At 36.4% G+C, this 17,156-nt stretch overlaps 2 protein-coding genes across 2 annotated transcripts; one reads left to right on the top strand and one right to left on the bottom strand.

Annotated features, from left to right (window-relative positions):
* Positions 1 to 1,768: 1,768 nt before the first annotated feature.
* Positions 1,769 to 5,827, top strand: LOC139861895 (3',5'-bisphosphate nucleotidase AHL-like). Its single transcript, XM_071850422.1, has 3 exons — positions 1,769 to 2,191; positions 3,633 to 4,323; positions 5,378 to 5,827. The coding sequence occupies exons 1-3, from the start codon at positions 1,813 to 1,815 to the stop codon at positions 5,679 to 5,681; spliced, it is 1,374 nt and encodes a 457-aa protein (XP_071706523.1). The 5' UTR covers positions 1,769 to 1,812; the 3' UTR covers positions 5,682 to 5,827.
* LOC139861896 (secretory carrier-associated membrane protein 5-like) lies at positions 5,767 to 10,613 on the bottom strand. The gene is made up of 13 exons (XM_071850423.1): positions 10,335 to 10,613; positions 8,944 to 9,009; positions 8,352 to 8,450; positions 8,134 to 8,196; positions 7,951 to 7,984; positions 7,708 to 7,830; positions 7,508 to 7,570; positions 7,303 to 7,396; positions 6,885 to 6,930; positions 6,687 to 6,754; positions 6,477 to 6,525; positions 6,341 to 6,406; positions 5,767 to 6,039 (listed from the first exon to the last, which is right to left on the bottom strand). The coding sequence occupies exons 1-13, from the start codon at positions 10,392 to 10,394 to the stop codon at positions 5,974 to 5,976; spliced, it is 897 nt and encodes a 298-aa protein (XP_071706524.1). The 5' UTR covers positions 10,395 to 10,613; the 3' UTR covers positions 5,767 to 5,973.
* Between the last annotated feature and the right edge of the window lie 6,543 nt (positions 10,614 to 17,156).

The following is a 17,156-nucleotide window of genomic DNA, read 5'->3' as shown; positions in this document are numbered from 1 at the left end:
ATGTCTATTAGACATTAACTAATCGAACATAACATCTCTAGGTTGAGATCTCCGTGTTCAACACTCCGATCATATAACTTGCGTGGAATATCTATCTGCTATTAAGGTGAACTTCATAGCCCCTCTTTTTACTATTTCTTAACTGTTTTATAACTTTGGGGTGAGACACATGCTTGCTTTTAAACTGTTTTACGCTTAGACGCAAGTACTCAAACTTTATTTTGATTAGTTCAAACTGTTGCTAACATGCTTTGATTCATGCTAAATCCCTACCATGATATCGTTAATTGCTACGTATAAAGGCATGCTTAGTTATTATGAATAGCGCTATTGAGGGTGACGTCTCTATCCGGATGACCGTTGGTCAATGGATACATAATAATGATGCACGACACGAACGTGATGTGTTTAGGGTAACTTACGGTTAGTATCGATATCATATACACCAGCACTACTACCGAACTGATTAAACTTTATAACTAAATCTTGTGGTCTAAAAACTTATTATAATTGTTAAACCTATGTTGTTCACTCAACCTTTTTGGTTGACCCTTTAAGCATGTTTTGTCTCAGGTGAAGATTGCTAAAGATTATTTGCTATTTGGACTTTGCTGCTTTTGGAGTCCGCATTTATACATTTATACTGTTGCATTAGAACATTTAAGTTTTACAATTGTAATGACATAATACTTTCCGCTGTTTTAATACATCAGTTTATATTAAAACGTCTCATATAGAGTCGTTCTCGTTTATACATACTTGTGTTGTGATATTGTGAAGTCATATTTCCCCGGCCCTATTTGGGGGTATGACATTAACTCTTAACAAAAGTCGATTTTAAAATTAAAATTCAATTGGATTTCACCGTTCATCAGATTTCCAAATGAATATATAGATAATATCTGTGGTTGGGTCTTCACTCTTTGTGAGGGTTATAATCACTCTGATATGATCTTTCTAGAAATGAATCGTAAAAGATCTAAGTATTTCTTGAACTCTACAAACAAGAAATAGAATCGAAGAAAATACTCGAAATGACAAGTTTATTGATGAATACCAACTCATAGTCACAGTTACAAATGAAATGGGAGAGAATGTGATAAACACACACTTAACAATCAAAGCCTAATCTCACAAATGAACTCTAACACCTTATTTATACTACGAAAGAGAAAGTCGGTTAATTGATCATCCTAGCACATGACGTAGGAAATGACACGTAACAATCCCCTCTCCTTCAAAACATGCTTGTACCCAAGCATGTGTAGCATTAGTGTCCATAGATAGTCGTTAATCATGGCGAATCGACACACACATATTAGACTAAAATTAACGGGCATTAAAAAAATAACAGTAATTTCTTAATGATATATAGAATAATATACATAATAAAAATATAAATATAACATTATTGGATCCATATTATTGCATTTCCATCCCTACACAATCTTTATTGATATAGTCATAGAGACTTAGATATCGCTAAATTCGTAAATTGAATAAAAAACGTGACATTATATTTAACATTAACCTTTCCATTAAAACGTATATACTACTCCGTAATTTATAACGATCCAATATAAAAATCTGATTTGGCAAGAGCCACATATTTAAAGGGTCTTGCTTGTAATATAACAACAATCTTAAGGTACTTAATTGCAATGTTTTACTTTATTAACTTTTTGTAAGCCAAGAAAAACACAACCCCGTGTGCCTTTCCCTGCCAAATACATCAAAATCAAGAATTAAAATTTCGAAAGAAAAAAAAAACTCGATTTAGTCCCACAGTTGAGACTGATATTGCTATTTATAATGACTGTTTTCCGTTCAAATTTAGGAAACAAATTCCCTCAAATTTTGGTATCAAGCAACAAGAACAATACTTTATTGAAAACCCATTTAAGATTCTTGGTTTCTTTTCATAATCTCAATTACCCAAAATTTAATAACCCTATTTGCTGTCATTCAAATTTCGACCAAAAAACCCAATTTTACGAAGAAATGGAGAAAAAGAGCAATTGGGTAGGGATTGAATCAGGCCCAGATGATAAATATTGTAAAGAATTGGAAATTGCTGTGAAAGCTGTTCATGTTGCTTCTTTGCTTTGTCAAAAAGTTCAACAAAATTTGATCTTTAATGGAAATGAAGATGTTCAAGCTAAAGATGATAATTCGCCTGTCACAATTGCTGGTAAATTATTCGGTTCTTAATCTGTTTTTTAGCTTTTTTTTAATGTTGGTAATATTGAATGATGAAGAGTTGTGTGTTCATTGCGTAATTATTAGTGTAATTATTTGATGCATTTGTATTGGGATAGAAATATTAGTTATCATTCATTGTGAATGATATTTTTTTGACTTTTCTAGGTCAAAGATAAGACTTTGAAAGTAACAATAATAATGGAGTAGTTTTCTGATGTAAACTAGATGATTAAGTGCAATTTCTGAATAAATGTTAAGAGTGCACTTGATAAATCAAAATAGTTAAGTACTGTATGGTTCAAAATCTGAATGATTCAAAAACTCCAATTGAACTTAGTTTGAACAACAATAACGTGTTTGATAGTGTTTGGAATAAACTCGATGAATAATTCAAATTAATGTATTAATTAACCTTTTAAATGAATAAAGATATGAATATGAGTATAATTGTTTGATAAGTGTTCTAAAGGTGTTGAATGGTTAAGAATGTATTATCAACTCTAAATGGGTCAACACAGATTGTTGAATGGTTTGGTCATTCGAATGTCATAACAAACACACTAAATGTTGAACGGTTTGGTTCAGCATTCAGTGTTGAACCATTCAATTAAGATGCTATCAAACACACCCTTACATTAGGATTCTGTTTGCTTGAGAGTTGACCACAGTCAATGTCAAACATCGCTTCTAAAAGTACTAGGTTTGACCTTAAAAGTAGAAGAAAAAGTAAGGTTCTCACAAGTGCTAATGGCCTTCTTTAATTTGTGGAAAGGTTGTCTTTACACAAAGTTAGGACCTGTAATTAACTTGCAGGTGACAATCCTAATCATGTTTCACTATATATGTAACGCTCTTTGCATGCAAGTTTTGGATTAACCTGTAAAGTTGATCATCCATGATCATAAAGTAACACGATTAAGTCATAAAAAAAGTGTTCTTTGTATAAATAAAGCGACGTTAAAGTTACTTAGTCGTTAAGTCTAGTTTAAGCGAATTAGGAACATTAGTTCTCCTGCTTTACCCATTCTGGAGTCATAATTATGGTTTTGTAGGTAATTGTGAGTATACTCGTGTTTAGTTTCAAATTCCTAAACTATATAATACATATCCTTTGCAACGAAAATACACATAGACTAATTTCTGAACAATATAAAAACTGTTTGCATGATTTTAGCTCTTTAGTAGTGTTACAATTTTTGACTGATTATTTATCAATTGCTTTTGTTTGAACTGGAAATATTGTTATGGTCACAGTCGAACCGTCAAACCAACTGTCTTTGTACTCATGATTGAATGAGTATACATACCAAACCTATATGATAAATAGAAAGAAAAAAAAATTCAAGAATTGTTGATGTAGACAATTTGCCGAACCACATGAATGATTATGATCATCAATCCTAACAGTCATATAACAAATTAATGAACAGATTGGAGCGTTCAAGCAACCGTTAGTTGGATATTATCCGAAGCATTTGGGCCCGAAAACATATCGATTGTTGCAGAAGAAGACATAGAAGCACTCTCAAAACCTAATGCAAATTCTCTCTTGTCATCTGTAGTAACAACAGTCAACGATTCCCTATCTTCCGCATCCAGTTTCGGCATACAACCTCCGGTAAAATTTTTAGAAACGCCCGAAGTTCTCGAAGCTATAAGTCGGTGTAACTCCACGGGTGGGCCCACGGGTCGATTTTGGGTACTTGACCCGGTTGACGGAACCCTTGGGTTTGTGCGTGGGGACCAATACGCTATTGCTCTAGCACTAGTAGAAAATGGAGAAGTGGTTCTCGGGGTTCTTGGTTGCCCAAATTACCCGATGAATAAAGAGTGGTTAAATTACCAAAATGGGTATAGGAGGATTCTTTCAAGATTGAGTAAATCGAACTCTGAAAGTTGGGATAGTAAAGGGTGCGTGCTTTATGCTAAGAAAGGTAGCAAAAAAGCGTGGATGCAACCGTTGTTAAGTGAAGATAAAAGTTTTATATGGCCAAACAACGCGAGAGCAATTACGGTGTCGGATATTGATAATCCTGTTTTGGCTACGTTTTGTGAACCGGTGGAGAAGGCGAATTCGAGCCACTCGTTCACGCAAGGGTTAGCTCATAGTGTCGGCCTTAGGTACAAATATATTATTTTTAATGCTTTCGTATTTGATATAGTTCATTTGGTTGACAAAGCTTACGATCTGGTTAAAGTGAAATGTCTTATTAATCTGTTATAAACGACGAACTTGCGGGCATAGCCCAACGATTCCCCCCATGTACTTTATGTCATGGGATATGGAGAGGTCATAGGTTCGATCATTAGGGATGACATGATTTTCTTTAAAACAATTGAACACCAATAATGGTGGTATATATTGACCCTATAGGGAGGTTTTTCCGGATTCGTTCACGGACTTCTACCCAGGAACACTGCCCGAATGGATGTGTTCCCGGGTATCATTGTGTGATACGTGCAAATGATGAGGGTCGTTGAAATAAATGATCTACCGATGCCAAAAAATCGCCGTTAAAAAAAATCTGTTATACACGACAAGAAGGGTAGTTTAGTCATACAACTTAAACGTTGGTAAATTGTTTTTTTCGAAATTTCTTAAGAGGGTGTCGGGGATTTTTTTTAAAACAGATTTTGCTTTTTGATACGAATTTTATAAAAAAGGCACGTTCCAACTTGCTTTTTCACCCTCGATGACTCCGGGTTGCTCGCAAAGCGAACATGACCATCCTATTATCTTTTTATGGGCCCTGTTAAACTAGCCGAAAGAGGCCCTTTGTATACGAAAGTTTTTCATATATAATAAGTTCAATAATACTACGAAAAATGTAATATTTTTAAAACCTTATAAAAAAACAGACCATAGAATATGTTGTTGGGTTGGATTTTGTGCCCTGAAAGCGAGTAAGCGTGCTGAGATTAGTCGGCTCGCAAAGCGATTCAGGAACTCGGGTATATCCAAAATACCTGCTTTTTCAAAAATGTGTTTCCTCTCTATCTAAAAGCGGTTAATCTCCAAAAACTTTTTTTCTGCAATGTCCAACACCCTTCAAAAATCCAAATCGATCGACAAGTAGAACGTAAGTTTACAAACTTACCCATGTACCACAGGAACAAAGAAAGGTAAATCCGTAAATAAAACTAATAACTTGAAACAACACCTTTGTAACTACAGGAACCAACCGTTACGAGTATACAGTATGGTCAAATACGCAGCTATTGCTCGTGGAGATGCCGAAATTTTCATGAAGTTTGCTAGAGCTGGTTATAAAGAGAAGATATGGGACCATGCTGCCGGAGTTGTTATAATCGAAGAAGCCGGTGGTGTTGTTACCGACGCTGGTGGCCGGAAACTTGACTTTTCTAAAGGTATGTACTTACAAGGACTAGATCGAGGTATAATCGCGTGTGCGGGCTCCACGCTACATGAGAAAATCATGCGAGCCGTTGATGCCAGCTGGAACTCTTCTAGCCTTTGATTCGTTACATCGTTTGATAATATCAACCGTTGGATGTTGTATGATACATTTTTAAATCTTCTGGTAATCATATGATAAGAAACAAAGGTGGAAATATATGTTTTGTGCAAATAACATTTCACCCTTTTATTATAATAAAAGCTATTTACTATTTATCTAACTCATCTTACATGTCCATTATATTGTACAAAAAAAAATACATGAATAAATTACAAAGCAAGCAACAGCACTATAAATCACAAGCTATTAATGAACATAACTCGTGTTTTGTGCGCGTATCGAAATGGTATCTTTAACGAGCAGCCTCACGTCTCATCTCGGCAGCTTGCCCGCTTCCTCGGAAATACATGTAAACTTGCTGCATATCAACAAACATAATATCAAATTATTTACAATTTTTTGTTAAATTGTGACCAGTGGCGGAACCAATTTTTTTTCCCACCGGAGGCGAAAATCAATTTAAAAGCGTAGCAAATTTTTTGTGTGTAAAATATGGAGGCTTTTGGGGCAAAAAAAAATCCACCGGGGACAAATAAAAAATCCAAAATTTTTGCGCTAAAAAGTTCAAATCCACTGGGGGCGGGCGCCCCCTGGTCCCCACCTAGTTTCGTATAATTTATAATGAAATTGTTGATATGAGCAGCAAGTAGAATACAAACCTGAATAACCCAAAGGCTGAGCAGGGACTCGAGACAGAACAGTCCGAACCCAATAAAGTAGAAGATCTACGCAAAATATACGAAATTAGTACAATCAGAACAAAGTTTATATCAACATTAACTTGATAAAACTTACCCCAACTAAAGCTTGATCGCCTACAAGATCAACGGCTGGTAGAATACCTCTGTTCCAAAGTAAAGAAAATGAATTAGGTAACGACTAACGAACATGTGTATATAGTTACAAATACAGTGTTAATTGTTCTAGGTTGACTTTAAAAGTCAAAGAGGACGATTAGAAAAGTTAATACTTATATGTTTGAATGTTAGAGAAATAAGTACTTACGCGAGAGATTTTCCTTTGAAAACAATTGGAGGTGCAACTGCAGCAAAGATTACAAATCCGATGTGCAACTGTGGATGACGCCAGAGTCAAATGTATACAAAATCAGATATGTTTGCAAGTAACTTATTTATAACGTTAACTTAAGAACGTTGTTCACAACAAGATGGTTCATTAAGTTAATCACTTAACAAGGCTTACCAAGTAAAACAGAAAGAACCAACCAAACCTAAATGCAGTTTCTTTCCTGCAAACACATTGTATTGAGAAGAATAAGGATAAGTTAGTACGAAGTAAAGATACTAAATCAACCGCCTATAATAAATTTAACGTACGTATTAGTGATCATAGCGGGGAGAAAAACAGGTTTGACTTCAAATTTCCAAAATGATATAGTTGCAGTTAACAAGACTGATTAAGATATGCAGATATAAAGAGTTTCAGTCACCTCTGTGCAAGATACGAGGTGCCCTTTGACTTTTGAGGTCAAACTTAATAGTATCAAAGGTACTATCAATATGGATTTGCATATAAGAACTAGGCCTTTAAGCATATACCCTTTGATATGAAATAAAACTATAAAAAAGTATAAGAAATCTTTAAAGAGATTAAGATTGACCTGAAAGCACGATAAAGTGGTCGGTACCACAACACGTAGGCAAGTGGAACGCCTAATATGAAGTAAATAAGTGCAAGAAACCAAATCTTCACGTCTATAACACAAGGAAATAAAAAAGAATAATAATCAATAAATTGTGTTACAATTTCCCTGTTAAGGTGTACACATGTTTCGAAAGGAACTTAAAAGAAAATGAACGACAAACCTTCTCCTTTAATCCATGCTGTTGTTGTAGCTATAATATTCCAAAAAAGGCAAAATACCATACCTGTTTGGTACAACATCACTATACTATTAGACATGGATGATTTTACAGATCAAAAAACATGAAATTGTTCAATCATGCAATAGTATGAATGAATTCCCCATAAGTAAATATGTCATGATCATAAAATATACACATACCCAAATACGTAGTGAACGCTACGTATTGCAATTTTTGTAGATGAATTGGTATTTCATTTGCAATATCGTGATGAATGATCGGGAAAAATGATGGCCAATTTTTCTCCTCAAGAACAATACCAGCTGAAATCAAAACATTAGTCCATCAATTTAATGCCTGTTTTATAGAAAAGGAAAAAAAAAAAACATAATGGCCAAAAAAAGAACAATTTTTAAAATAATTCTTGAAGGAGTAGAAAATACCTCGAGCAACAGCATCCTCCCTACGTCTTAATATCTGCAAATGATGAACCATAACATTAAAAATACTGATTAAGATACATAAGATAAATCGACTTAAGAAGTTGATAAGTCTCATATGCACGAATAATTTCTTATATCTTGTAATATTGAACTTTATGCATACAACTGAAAAAAATGTATTACCTCTTCTCTCCTCTTTAGGTCTGCGTCTCTAGCTTGCAGCTCTCGCTCTTTCTTTTTTTGATCCTTCAATAAATTTTCATCATTAAGAGTAAGGTTTATAACTAAAAAGAAGAGAATTCAATGCAGAATATAAATTGGGTGTAAATAGGTATAATCCGTCTAATTGCATAAACTATTAAAATTCAAAATGAAGATAATAATTGAGATGCAAGACATACTGCAGCAGAATCCAGGGGGATGTCATATGAACCGTTGTAGAAATCGGCTGGTTCATGTGGAAGAGGTGAAAGCTTTGAATTCGGAGCAGAAGGAACACTCTGAAAAAAAAAAAAAAAAAAAAAAAATCAAATTATTTGTTGATTTCATTAGTAACATATACTGATATACATAATACAACTCAGAAGAGCATGCATTTAACAAAGCCAGAAAGACAACTTTTCTTTATCACTTTATATTTTAAAAAAGTACTAATTGTCATATTTTCAATCAACAAAACCATCCAAGATAACCTAGTGATTGAGTTCATGCAATACTCACATGATCCTATGGGTCATTTATTTGAAAGTTACTTAGAATTTGGAACTTCTCATAAGCTTAGACTTCGATTTATTTGATTATTACAACAACCGGAACAAATTTACATGAACTACCTCATGTAATGTGCTGTTCTGAAGCTAATTATTATCTGATTGAGATTGAGATTATTCAATATAATTGAACCAGATTCAAAACACACATACAAACACCCCTTAATAACTTTTTAGCTGTTGACATTAGCCATCAAGAGGCCTGGTTAACAAGGTGACTTACAGACGTGTAGAAAGAACCTCCGCTATAATTTGTCTGGCGGGTGCTATTTCCCCCAGCTCCTTGATCCTGGTCATGTTTATATTAAGATAAGTTGACATGTTTATTTTCTTAATTAAAACACATAACCTAACTAAATCATAAATAGGTCAAATAACGCTTGCTGCTTTCTTTTATAACATGTGCTTCTCTTTACATAGCCCAACAACAACTAAAGAATACAGCACAGGTATATGTTAGTGTGATAATTGAATATTACTCGCATGTTTTCACAATGGTTTACGAAAACTAGCCATCCAGCTATTGACAAATCTAATGTAGGGCTATCAAACGAAACTACAATAATTTTTTTTATTTATACTACATGATAAAATTCATGTTAGAAAATAGGGTTGTAATTGATAATCCAATTGGTTCTCGAATTGTGTAATCATTTTCTCGATTAAGTATTTCGACCCTACAAACCTTGGTATCACGAAATCCTGACTGGATAAGACAAGAACAAGATTAGAGTCCAGGTAAGAAAATTCTAATCAAAGTGTATAGAGAAATCTGCGTGTTTTTGTTTTTCTGTTGAAAGAATGCAATTGAATGTATTTCTAGAGGGAAAACACATTAGATTTGGTTGCAACTCGAAAAGGTGCAACGAAAGAATGCAACCTTTCGTTTTTGGAGGGAAAAACTGATACCCGCAAGGGGCGCTGCCCCTTGAATCCTGCAAGTGGTTCAGCCCCCTTGACCCCCACAATTTTCACGACAATATCTAGCCAACTCTTATGGGCGTGCACTCCACACTTTCCGAACCCGTTGTTAAGTTTAACTATAACTCTTGCTTTCAAGTAAATCCAATTAACAAAAATCATTGTTAGATGACACTAAAATCACCAACAACTCAGCCTAAAATAACAGTAAATCAGAAAATAAACATTACCTACAGGCTGCAGAGGCCATGTAATTACTAAGAATTTTCATTTAGGGTCGACTTTTACTTGATCTTTTTCAGACCGAACCATGATAACGTTGTGATCGATTAATTAGCTAATTAACATCCAGTTTTGGTTACAAATCAACAAAATTATCAGTTACGCAGTAACATGACTTTGTAAGACGAGAACGATCAATCCAAATATTTGAAATTTGATAGTTCATCTTTAAAAACATTAAGTCAAAATATGGTTACAAGTTAAGCGATCATGATTTCAAATACAAAAAGGCATCCGTTAAACTTTATGCAATTAAACGAACCCCGATTTAAAATTATTAAACAGTAACACAGTAATGGAGTATATAAAAGCACCAGCCATATTTATAGAACATTAGTAGATGAAATTTAGAAGCAATTAGTTAGAAAATAAAACAGCAGTTACAGAAATGATCATATATAACGAACTTACAGCGAATGGGTTAACTTCATCATCTTCATCAAACGGGTTAGGATCGTAACGACCAGCCATAACTATTGGCGAATATTTGGCGGGAGAAGTAATATATCTATAAGAATCAGGATTTTAAGAATATGTTTGTTATGATGAACACAATCATAAAAGAGAAAAGATGTTTGACATATGATCAAAGTGATAAACAGAGGAAAAGATTAAGAAATTTAATTGTAAAGCGTGTTGAAAATAAAAAAAAAATAAATGAAGAAGGAAAAGGATATATGGAGACAACGAATTGTCTGCGTTTAGATGGTCAACAGAAAACAACATAGAACTGAAATATTGAAATATATACGGTACGATTTATTTATTTATATTTATTTATTATTATTTATATTTATTTATATCAACTTTAGTTTTCAAACGTCTTATTTCTCTTAGAAAACTATTTTTACTTCATTGCTTAGTTTCTAAAAACATTTTTATGATTTCAAAACTTACGGCAATTAGTCAAGTTTGAAATACAAAATTTTAATTATGTTTGCGTTATTATAAAGTGGCCATTGACTTATCATATTGAAGTAGGTTATCTATCCGAGTTCAAGGATGAACTATGTATATATATTCATGAGAAAAACCATGCCAAATAATTACCTGAATTGCCTTAAAAAAGGTTAATGTTTAGATCATTGGTACAAGGCGACTAGGCGAGTATTTTTAATTAGATGTACGTATGTTAATCGGATTATTTAATATCCGTTTTCAACATTTTTCTGACTATTTTGAAATGTATTATACTGAGTTTAAAACCTCTTATAACAAGATTATGACATAAATTACTAGGTATTCTATGATCATTATGTGTGTATCAGTGTATGCCAGTTATTAACTTAAAAATTATGAAATGATTAAGTTAAGTGAGTACATTGAAAGAAAGAAAATCAATTAAAATTATTATCTTATACTGTAAAAAAATAAGATGAACTATTGGAAGTCAATATGGTACTCCTAATTGTTTTTAAATTTTAAATTTTAATTTAGTTTGATTGACAATGACTATTATAGTGGTTCTAGAATCCTGTTGGAAAACAAAAACGCCATCAACTTTGATCATGGTGGCCCTTGGTTGGCAAATATATTCTCTTGTATACATGGCAAAACTGGTCCTTGTATTTCATTTCGGATCCATTTTACCCAGTGTATTAGTATATCACTTATAACAAGAAAAATGGTTAGCGCGTTTCACTGCGCGAAAATAAATGAAAAGAAGTAAATGATTATTATAACTAGTGTCTACAACATTTTTTTAAAAGTAAAAATGAATTCCTCTTTTTTCTTTCATCTTTTTTCACTTAATTTTTCTCTCTAAAAACTCTTTAGAAGAGTGACTCATTATCTTTTACTGTATTTATTATATCGTTTATCATTAGCAGAGTTGCTCATTATCATTTGTATGTTTCTCGAGGCTTCATCATATTTTTTGGATGAAGTTTTCTTGATTATTTTACAAGTTTATACTCCATCCGTCCTATTTCGATAATTCATTATTTCATTTTGAGTTATTATATAAATAATTAGACAAGGTTCCTTTATATTATTAACCTTTGCATATAAAACAAAAAAAATAAGAAAATAGTAAGGGATTAAGCTATAAAATGAAGAAAAGAAACGTAAAATATAGAAGAACAACTTTTGCATATAGAACTTTTTTCTTTACAGATAATTTACGCGATGCGCGCTATAGAGTGTTCTGAGCTGACCCCACTTCATGACATGGTGCACGATGCCCACTAAGGGTGCGCGGCATACACTACTGACCTGTCCCCACTCTCCAGTTTCAAGCTTAGTGTGCAGCGCTCACGATTCACGCGCGACGAGCACTGTTACTGAGCCAGAACACACAACATTTCATCCAAATGGACTCTCCGACCCAAAATCACAAAGTATATCCATTCTCAATTTACACACAAATCAAGAAAGGACGAGTACATCGACATCATCAAACATAATGTGACCCATAAACAAGCGATTCACAAGATTTATAAAGTTGAGATTTTTTAAACTATATTTTTTTCCCCGGAGACTATTAAAATAGGAGTGAGTGAGGAGTTGTTTTTTATTTTTATTTTTATATTTTTTTTGTTATTATTATTTTTTTGGAAAAAAAGAATATCTTTTATTTATTTTATCAATATACTGTTGTCACGGACTTATCTCGATAAGCTCACGTGCGGCACTTAGTCTCTACTAAGTCAGCCTTTCTCGGACCTTATAACGATTCAAGTAACCAAAAGAGAAAATATTATAGAAAAAGTGGAATTGAAGAAAATACTTATATTGCTTGAGAATGCTTTACAAGAGAGAATGTTTGAGATTTGAGGTGTGTTGTGCCAAATGAGGCCACCCCTATTTATACTACTCATATCACAAAATGGATGGCTAGGATTAAATACAATGGATGGCTAAGATCTAAGAACTAGAAGCTTCATGTATCTAGATATTTCCATGGACATTCTATACCATTCCATGGAAGAACTCATGGGAAAGTTCTAGGGAGCTTCCATGATGTTCTTGGGCCTTCCATGAAGTTCTTGGGTTAAAACCCTTAATTGTGTCATAATCTTAGTGGGTTGGGCCACAAACTTATTGGGTTGTGACATTCTCCCCCACCTAAGCTCGCGACGTCCTCGTCGTGTGATCCTCGTGATACTTCTTGATTTTGTCTGTGAACTGCCACAATAAGTCTTCAGCTTCCCAGCTTGCTTCACTATCGGGCAAGTTACGCCACTTAACTAGGTATTCTTTATAGCTCGGCACACCTCGTCTCCGTACCGTTCGATGCAACAAGATATCTTCCACTTCACGATCGAATGAAGTCGCAACTGCCATTGGTGCTCGTTTGGAAACTCCTCGTTCTGGGTCTTCCTCGTCCCCATGATAAGGTTTTAGAAAACTTACGTGGAAGACTGGATGAATCTTTAATTTGGGCGGTAGTTGGACTCGATAAGATACGTTCCCAACACGTCCAATTACTGGGAATGGGCCTTCATATCTCCGGATCAATCCTTTGTGCACCTTCCTAAATGTTTTGAATTGTTGAGGTAAAAGCTTCACCATCACTTGGTCCCCAACTTTGAACTCAACATGTCGCCTTTTCTCATCCGCCCATTTCTTCATTTTCTTGGCCGCCTTATCTAGTGATGCTCGGGCCAAGTCGGCTTGTTCGTGCCACTCCTTCATCGTTCTATAAGCGGCTGGGCTGCTTCCATCATATGAAGCGGCCAAAGCATTTGGGGTCAAAGGTTGGCGTCCTGTCACCAACTCAAAAGGACTCTTCCCCGTGGACTCACTCCTTTGCATGTTATAAGAGAACTGAGCAATATCAAGGAGCTTAGCCCAATCATGTTGATTTGCACTTACATAGTGTCGAAGATAGAGCTCCAATAGTGCATTCACCCTTTCTGTTTGTCCGTCCGTTTGGGGATGAAAACTCGTGGAGAAATTCAAGTCCGTCCCCATGATCTTGAACAACTCTGTCCAAAAACGCCCTGTGAACCTCGGATCTCGATCACTTACTATCACATGTGGTATCCCCCAATACTTCACCACATTCTTGAAAAATAGTTTTGCGGTTTCATCCGCGGTAACTTCGGATGATGCGGCTATGAAGGTACCATACTTAGAAAACCGGTCTACCACGACTATAATACTCCCACACCCTTCCGACTTGGGTAAGCAAGTAATGAAGTCCATGGAAACACTCTCCCATGGTCCTTTCGGTGTAGGTAGCGGCTGTAATAGTCCTCCTGGTTGGCGTTGCTCTATCTTGTCTTGTTGGCATATTAGGCATGTCCGCACGTACGTCTCTACGTCTTCTTCCATCCTTGGCCAATAATAAGTGCCTTCTACTAATGCCAGTGTCCTCTTGATACCTGGATGACCAGCCCACTTTGAATCATGACACTCCTTCAAGATTGTCCGTCTAAGATCACCCCACCTAGGCACATATAACCGGTCTCCTTTGGTGAATAATAGATCACCCTTGAGCCAAAACCTTCGCGTTTTCCCATCTCGAGCCAATCCAACAAGGTTTTTGGCTATAGAATCATGCTCTAATCCCTCCTTTATACGATCTTGAAGGAAGAATTGTGGTTTTGTGATCGCTGCAAACTCCGCCTTACGACTTAGGGCATCAGCTACCACATTGGCTTTCCCAGGCTTATACTCCAACACATAGTCAAATTCGGCTAAGAAGTCTTGCCAACGAGCTTGTTTGGGACTCAACTTCTTTTGGGTTTGAAAATAACTCGTTGCCACATTATCCGTCTTGATCACGAACCTTGATCCCAAAAGATAATGCCTCCATGTCCTCAAACAATGAATAATCGCTGTCATCTCTTTCTCTTGCACAGTGTACTTCCTTTCCGCCTCGTTAAATTTTCGACTTTCGAACGCGATTGGGTGACCTTCTTGCATTAGAACTCCTCCAATAGCAAAGTCCGATGCGTCTGTGTGTAACTCGAACGGAATGGTCACATCCGGAAGTCTCAACACCGGTTCTTCCATGACAGCTCCTTTTAACTCCTCGAATGCTGCTTGACATTTCTCATCCCACAACCAAGCTTTATTCTTCTTTAACAATTCTGTCAATGGAGCCGCATTCGCCGAATATCCCTTGATAAAACGACGATAGTAGTTTACTAAACCAAGGAAAGATCGTAAATCAGTCACCTTCGTTGGTGCCTCCCACTCTTGAATTGCCTTGACCTTAGCCCCATCCATGAGTAACTTCCCATTTTTAATTCTATGTCCAAGAAAATCCACCTCCTCTAATCCGAATGAACATTTCTCTAGCTTCACATACAACTCGTTGTCCCTTAGTACTTGAAATACTTGCTTCAAGTGCCTCACATGATCTTCCATGGTGTCGCTATACACGACTATGTCATCCAAGTACACCACGACAAACTTGTCGAGGAACGGGTGGAATAATTTGTTCATCAAAGTACAAAATGTGGCAGGGGCATTGGTTAAACCAAAGGGCATGACTAGAAATTCATAAGCGCCATACCTCGTCACGCATGTGGTCTTAGCCTCATCTCCTTCGGCAATTCGGACTTGATAATATCCCGATCTCAAGTCTAACTTGGAGAAGTATCTTGCCTTCCCAAGTTGATCGAACAAATCAGCAATAAGTGGGATTGGGTATTTGTTCTTGATAGTTACCTTGTTGAGTGCCCGGTAATCTATACACATCCGCAAGGACCCATCCTTCTTTCTTTGAAATAGCACCGGAGCACCATACGGGGATTTTGACGGTCGGATGTATCCCGCATCCAGCAACTCCTTGAGTTGTCTTCGCAACTCCTCTAACTCGGGTGGTGGCATTCGGTATGGGGCTTTGGAAGGTGGTTTTGATCCCGGCTCCAACTCAATCGCATGGTCAACCTCCCTTCTAGGTGGTAACTTCTTTGGTAACTCCTTGGGCATGACATCCTTGAACTCATCAAGGACCATCTCAATTTCCTTGGGTACCTCTAGTTTTCCCTTATCTTCAACCGTCTCTTGCTTTGCTACCGCTAAATAGCATGTCTCATTCTTGTTGTACCCCTTCTTGAATTGCATGGCCGAAAGTGACTTGGATGCACTCTTGCTTCCACGTTCGGTTGACACCATACAAGTCTTCTCACCATCCAAGATACACAGTGAATTAGCAAACGGCATAGGAAAACCGCGTACCTTATCTAGGAACTCCATCCCAAGTACCAACTTGAAGTCGTCCATAGGCACGACTGAGAGATCAATCATTCCTTCCCATTCTCCAATCTTCACATATACGTCTTTAGCCACCCCACTAATCGGCCTGGCACTCGTGTTCACCGTCTTCATCATGCCACTCTCTTTTGTTTCCTTAAGTCCTAGCCTTTTGGCTTCATCGGTGGAGATAAAGTTATGAGTTGCTCCCGTATCCACCAAAGCTCGTACCCGATCTCCACAAATGTTAATATCTACGAATTGGAGTCCTTTAGCCACTACCTTGGGTATCTCCGTCTTGGCCTTGATTGCGTTGAGGATATGCATTGATCCTATGCACCGCTCCTCATCCTGACAACCCGCCTTTTGAGCTTCCATAGCATGAAGGCTAGCTTTCTTCGGACAATCTCGGGCTCTATGCGGTCCATCACATATGAAACATCCATCATTCTTGTAAGAAGTTTTTATGCTCTTGTTATTCCCGGTTGGTGGCTTACGTGTATTATCATTCCTTGATTGGGCGGGCTTATCTCCCCCACCTTTCTCATGGCTCACCTTCTTATCTTTTGACTTGAACGAATCTTTCCTATTAGCATGGTCGACTAGTGCCTCCGCTTGAGCAATTGCGGTGGCAAGGTCTTGGACTCCTCGTCTCTCCAACTCCGTTTTAGCCCAAGGTTGCAAACCATCGAGAAAATAGAAGAGAAGAATATCATCGGGAATATCTGGGACCTCCAGGCTAAGGTTCGTGAATTCTTTAATATACTCCCGAATCGTCCCGGAATGATGTAATTTACGTAGACGACTCATCGCATCCTTTTGAGCATTCTTGGGGTAGAATTGATTCTTAAGTTCAGTAAGGAAATCATCCCAAGTATCAATAGTAACCGTACCTTTCTCGATATCTCCATATCGACGACGCCACCATAATGCTGCGGTATCCTTCAGGTAACGAGTTGCCGTCTTGATCTTCATTGCATCATCCACTATGTTGACTCCCTCCAAGTATTGTTCCATCTCCCATATAAAATCATCAACCGCTCGGGCTTCCCGCTTCCCCACGAACGGTGACGGCTTGGGAAT

Source organism: Rutidosis leptorrhynchoides, chromosome 8 (assembly GCF_046630445.1).
Source record: "Rutidosis leptorrhynchoides isolate AG116_Rl617_1_P2 chromosome 8, CSIRO_AGI_Rlap_v1, whole genome shotgun sequence".
NCBI classification, from domain to species: domain Eukaryota; kingdom Viridiplantae; phylum Streptophyta; class Magnoliopsida; order Asterales; family Asteraceae; genus Rutidosis; species Rutidosis leptorrhynchoides.
This window is presented reverse-complemented; position numbering and strand designations above follow the sequence as displayed.

Excerpts from the sequence above, each read along its gene's own strand:
- LOC139861895 (XM_071850422.1), top strand. The coding sequence starts at position 1,813 with ATGACTGTTTTCCGTTCAAATTTAGGAAACAAATTCCCTCAAATTTTG. Across the intron at positions 2,192-3,632 it reads TTCGCCTGTCACAATTGCTG|ATTGGAGCGTTCAAGCAACC; the intron begins GTAAATTATTCG and ends ATTAATGAACAG. Across the intron at positions 4,324-5,377 it reads GCTCATAGTGTCGGCCTTAG|GAACCAACCGTTACGAGTAT; the intron begins GTACAAATATAT and ends TTGTAACTACAG.
- LOC139861896 (XM_071850423.1), bottom strand. The coding sequence starts at position 10,394 with ATGGCTGGTCGTTACGATCCTAACCCGTTTGATGAAGATGATGAAGTT. Across the intron at positions 7,985-8,133 it reads ACCTAAAGAGGAGAGAAGAG|ATATTAAGACGTAGGGAGGA; the intron begins GTAATACATTTT and ends CATCATTTGCAG. Across the intron at positions 6,931-7,302 it reads CCACTTTATCGTGCTTTCAG|GAAAGAAACTGCATTTAGGT; the intron begins GTCAATCTTAAT and ends ATGTGTTTGCAG.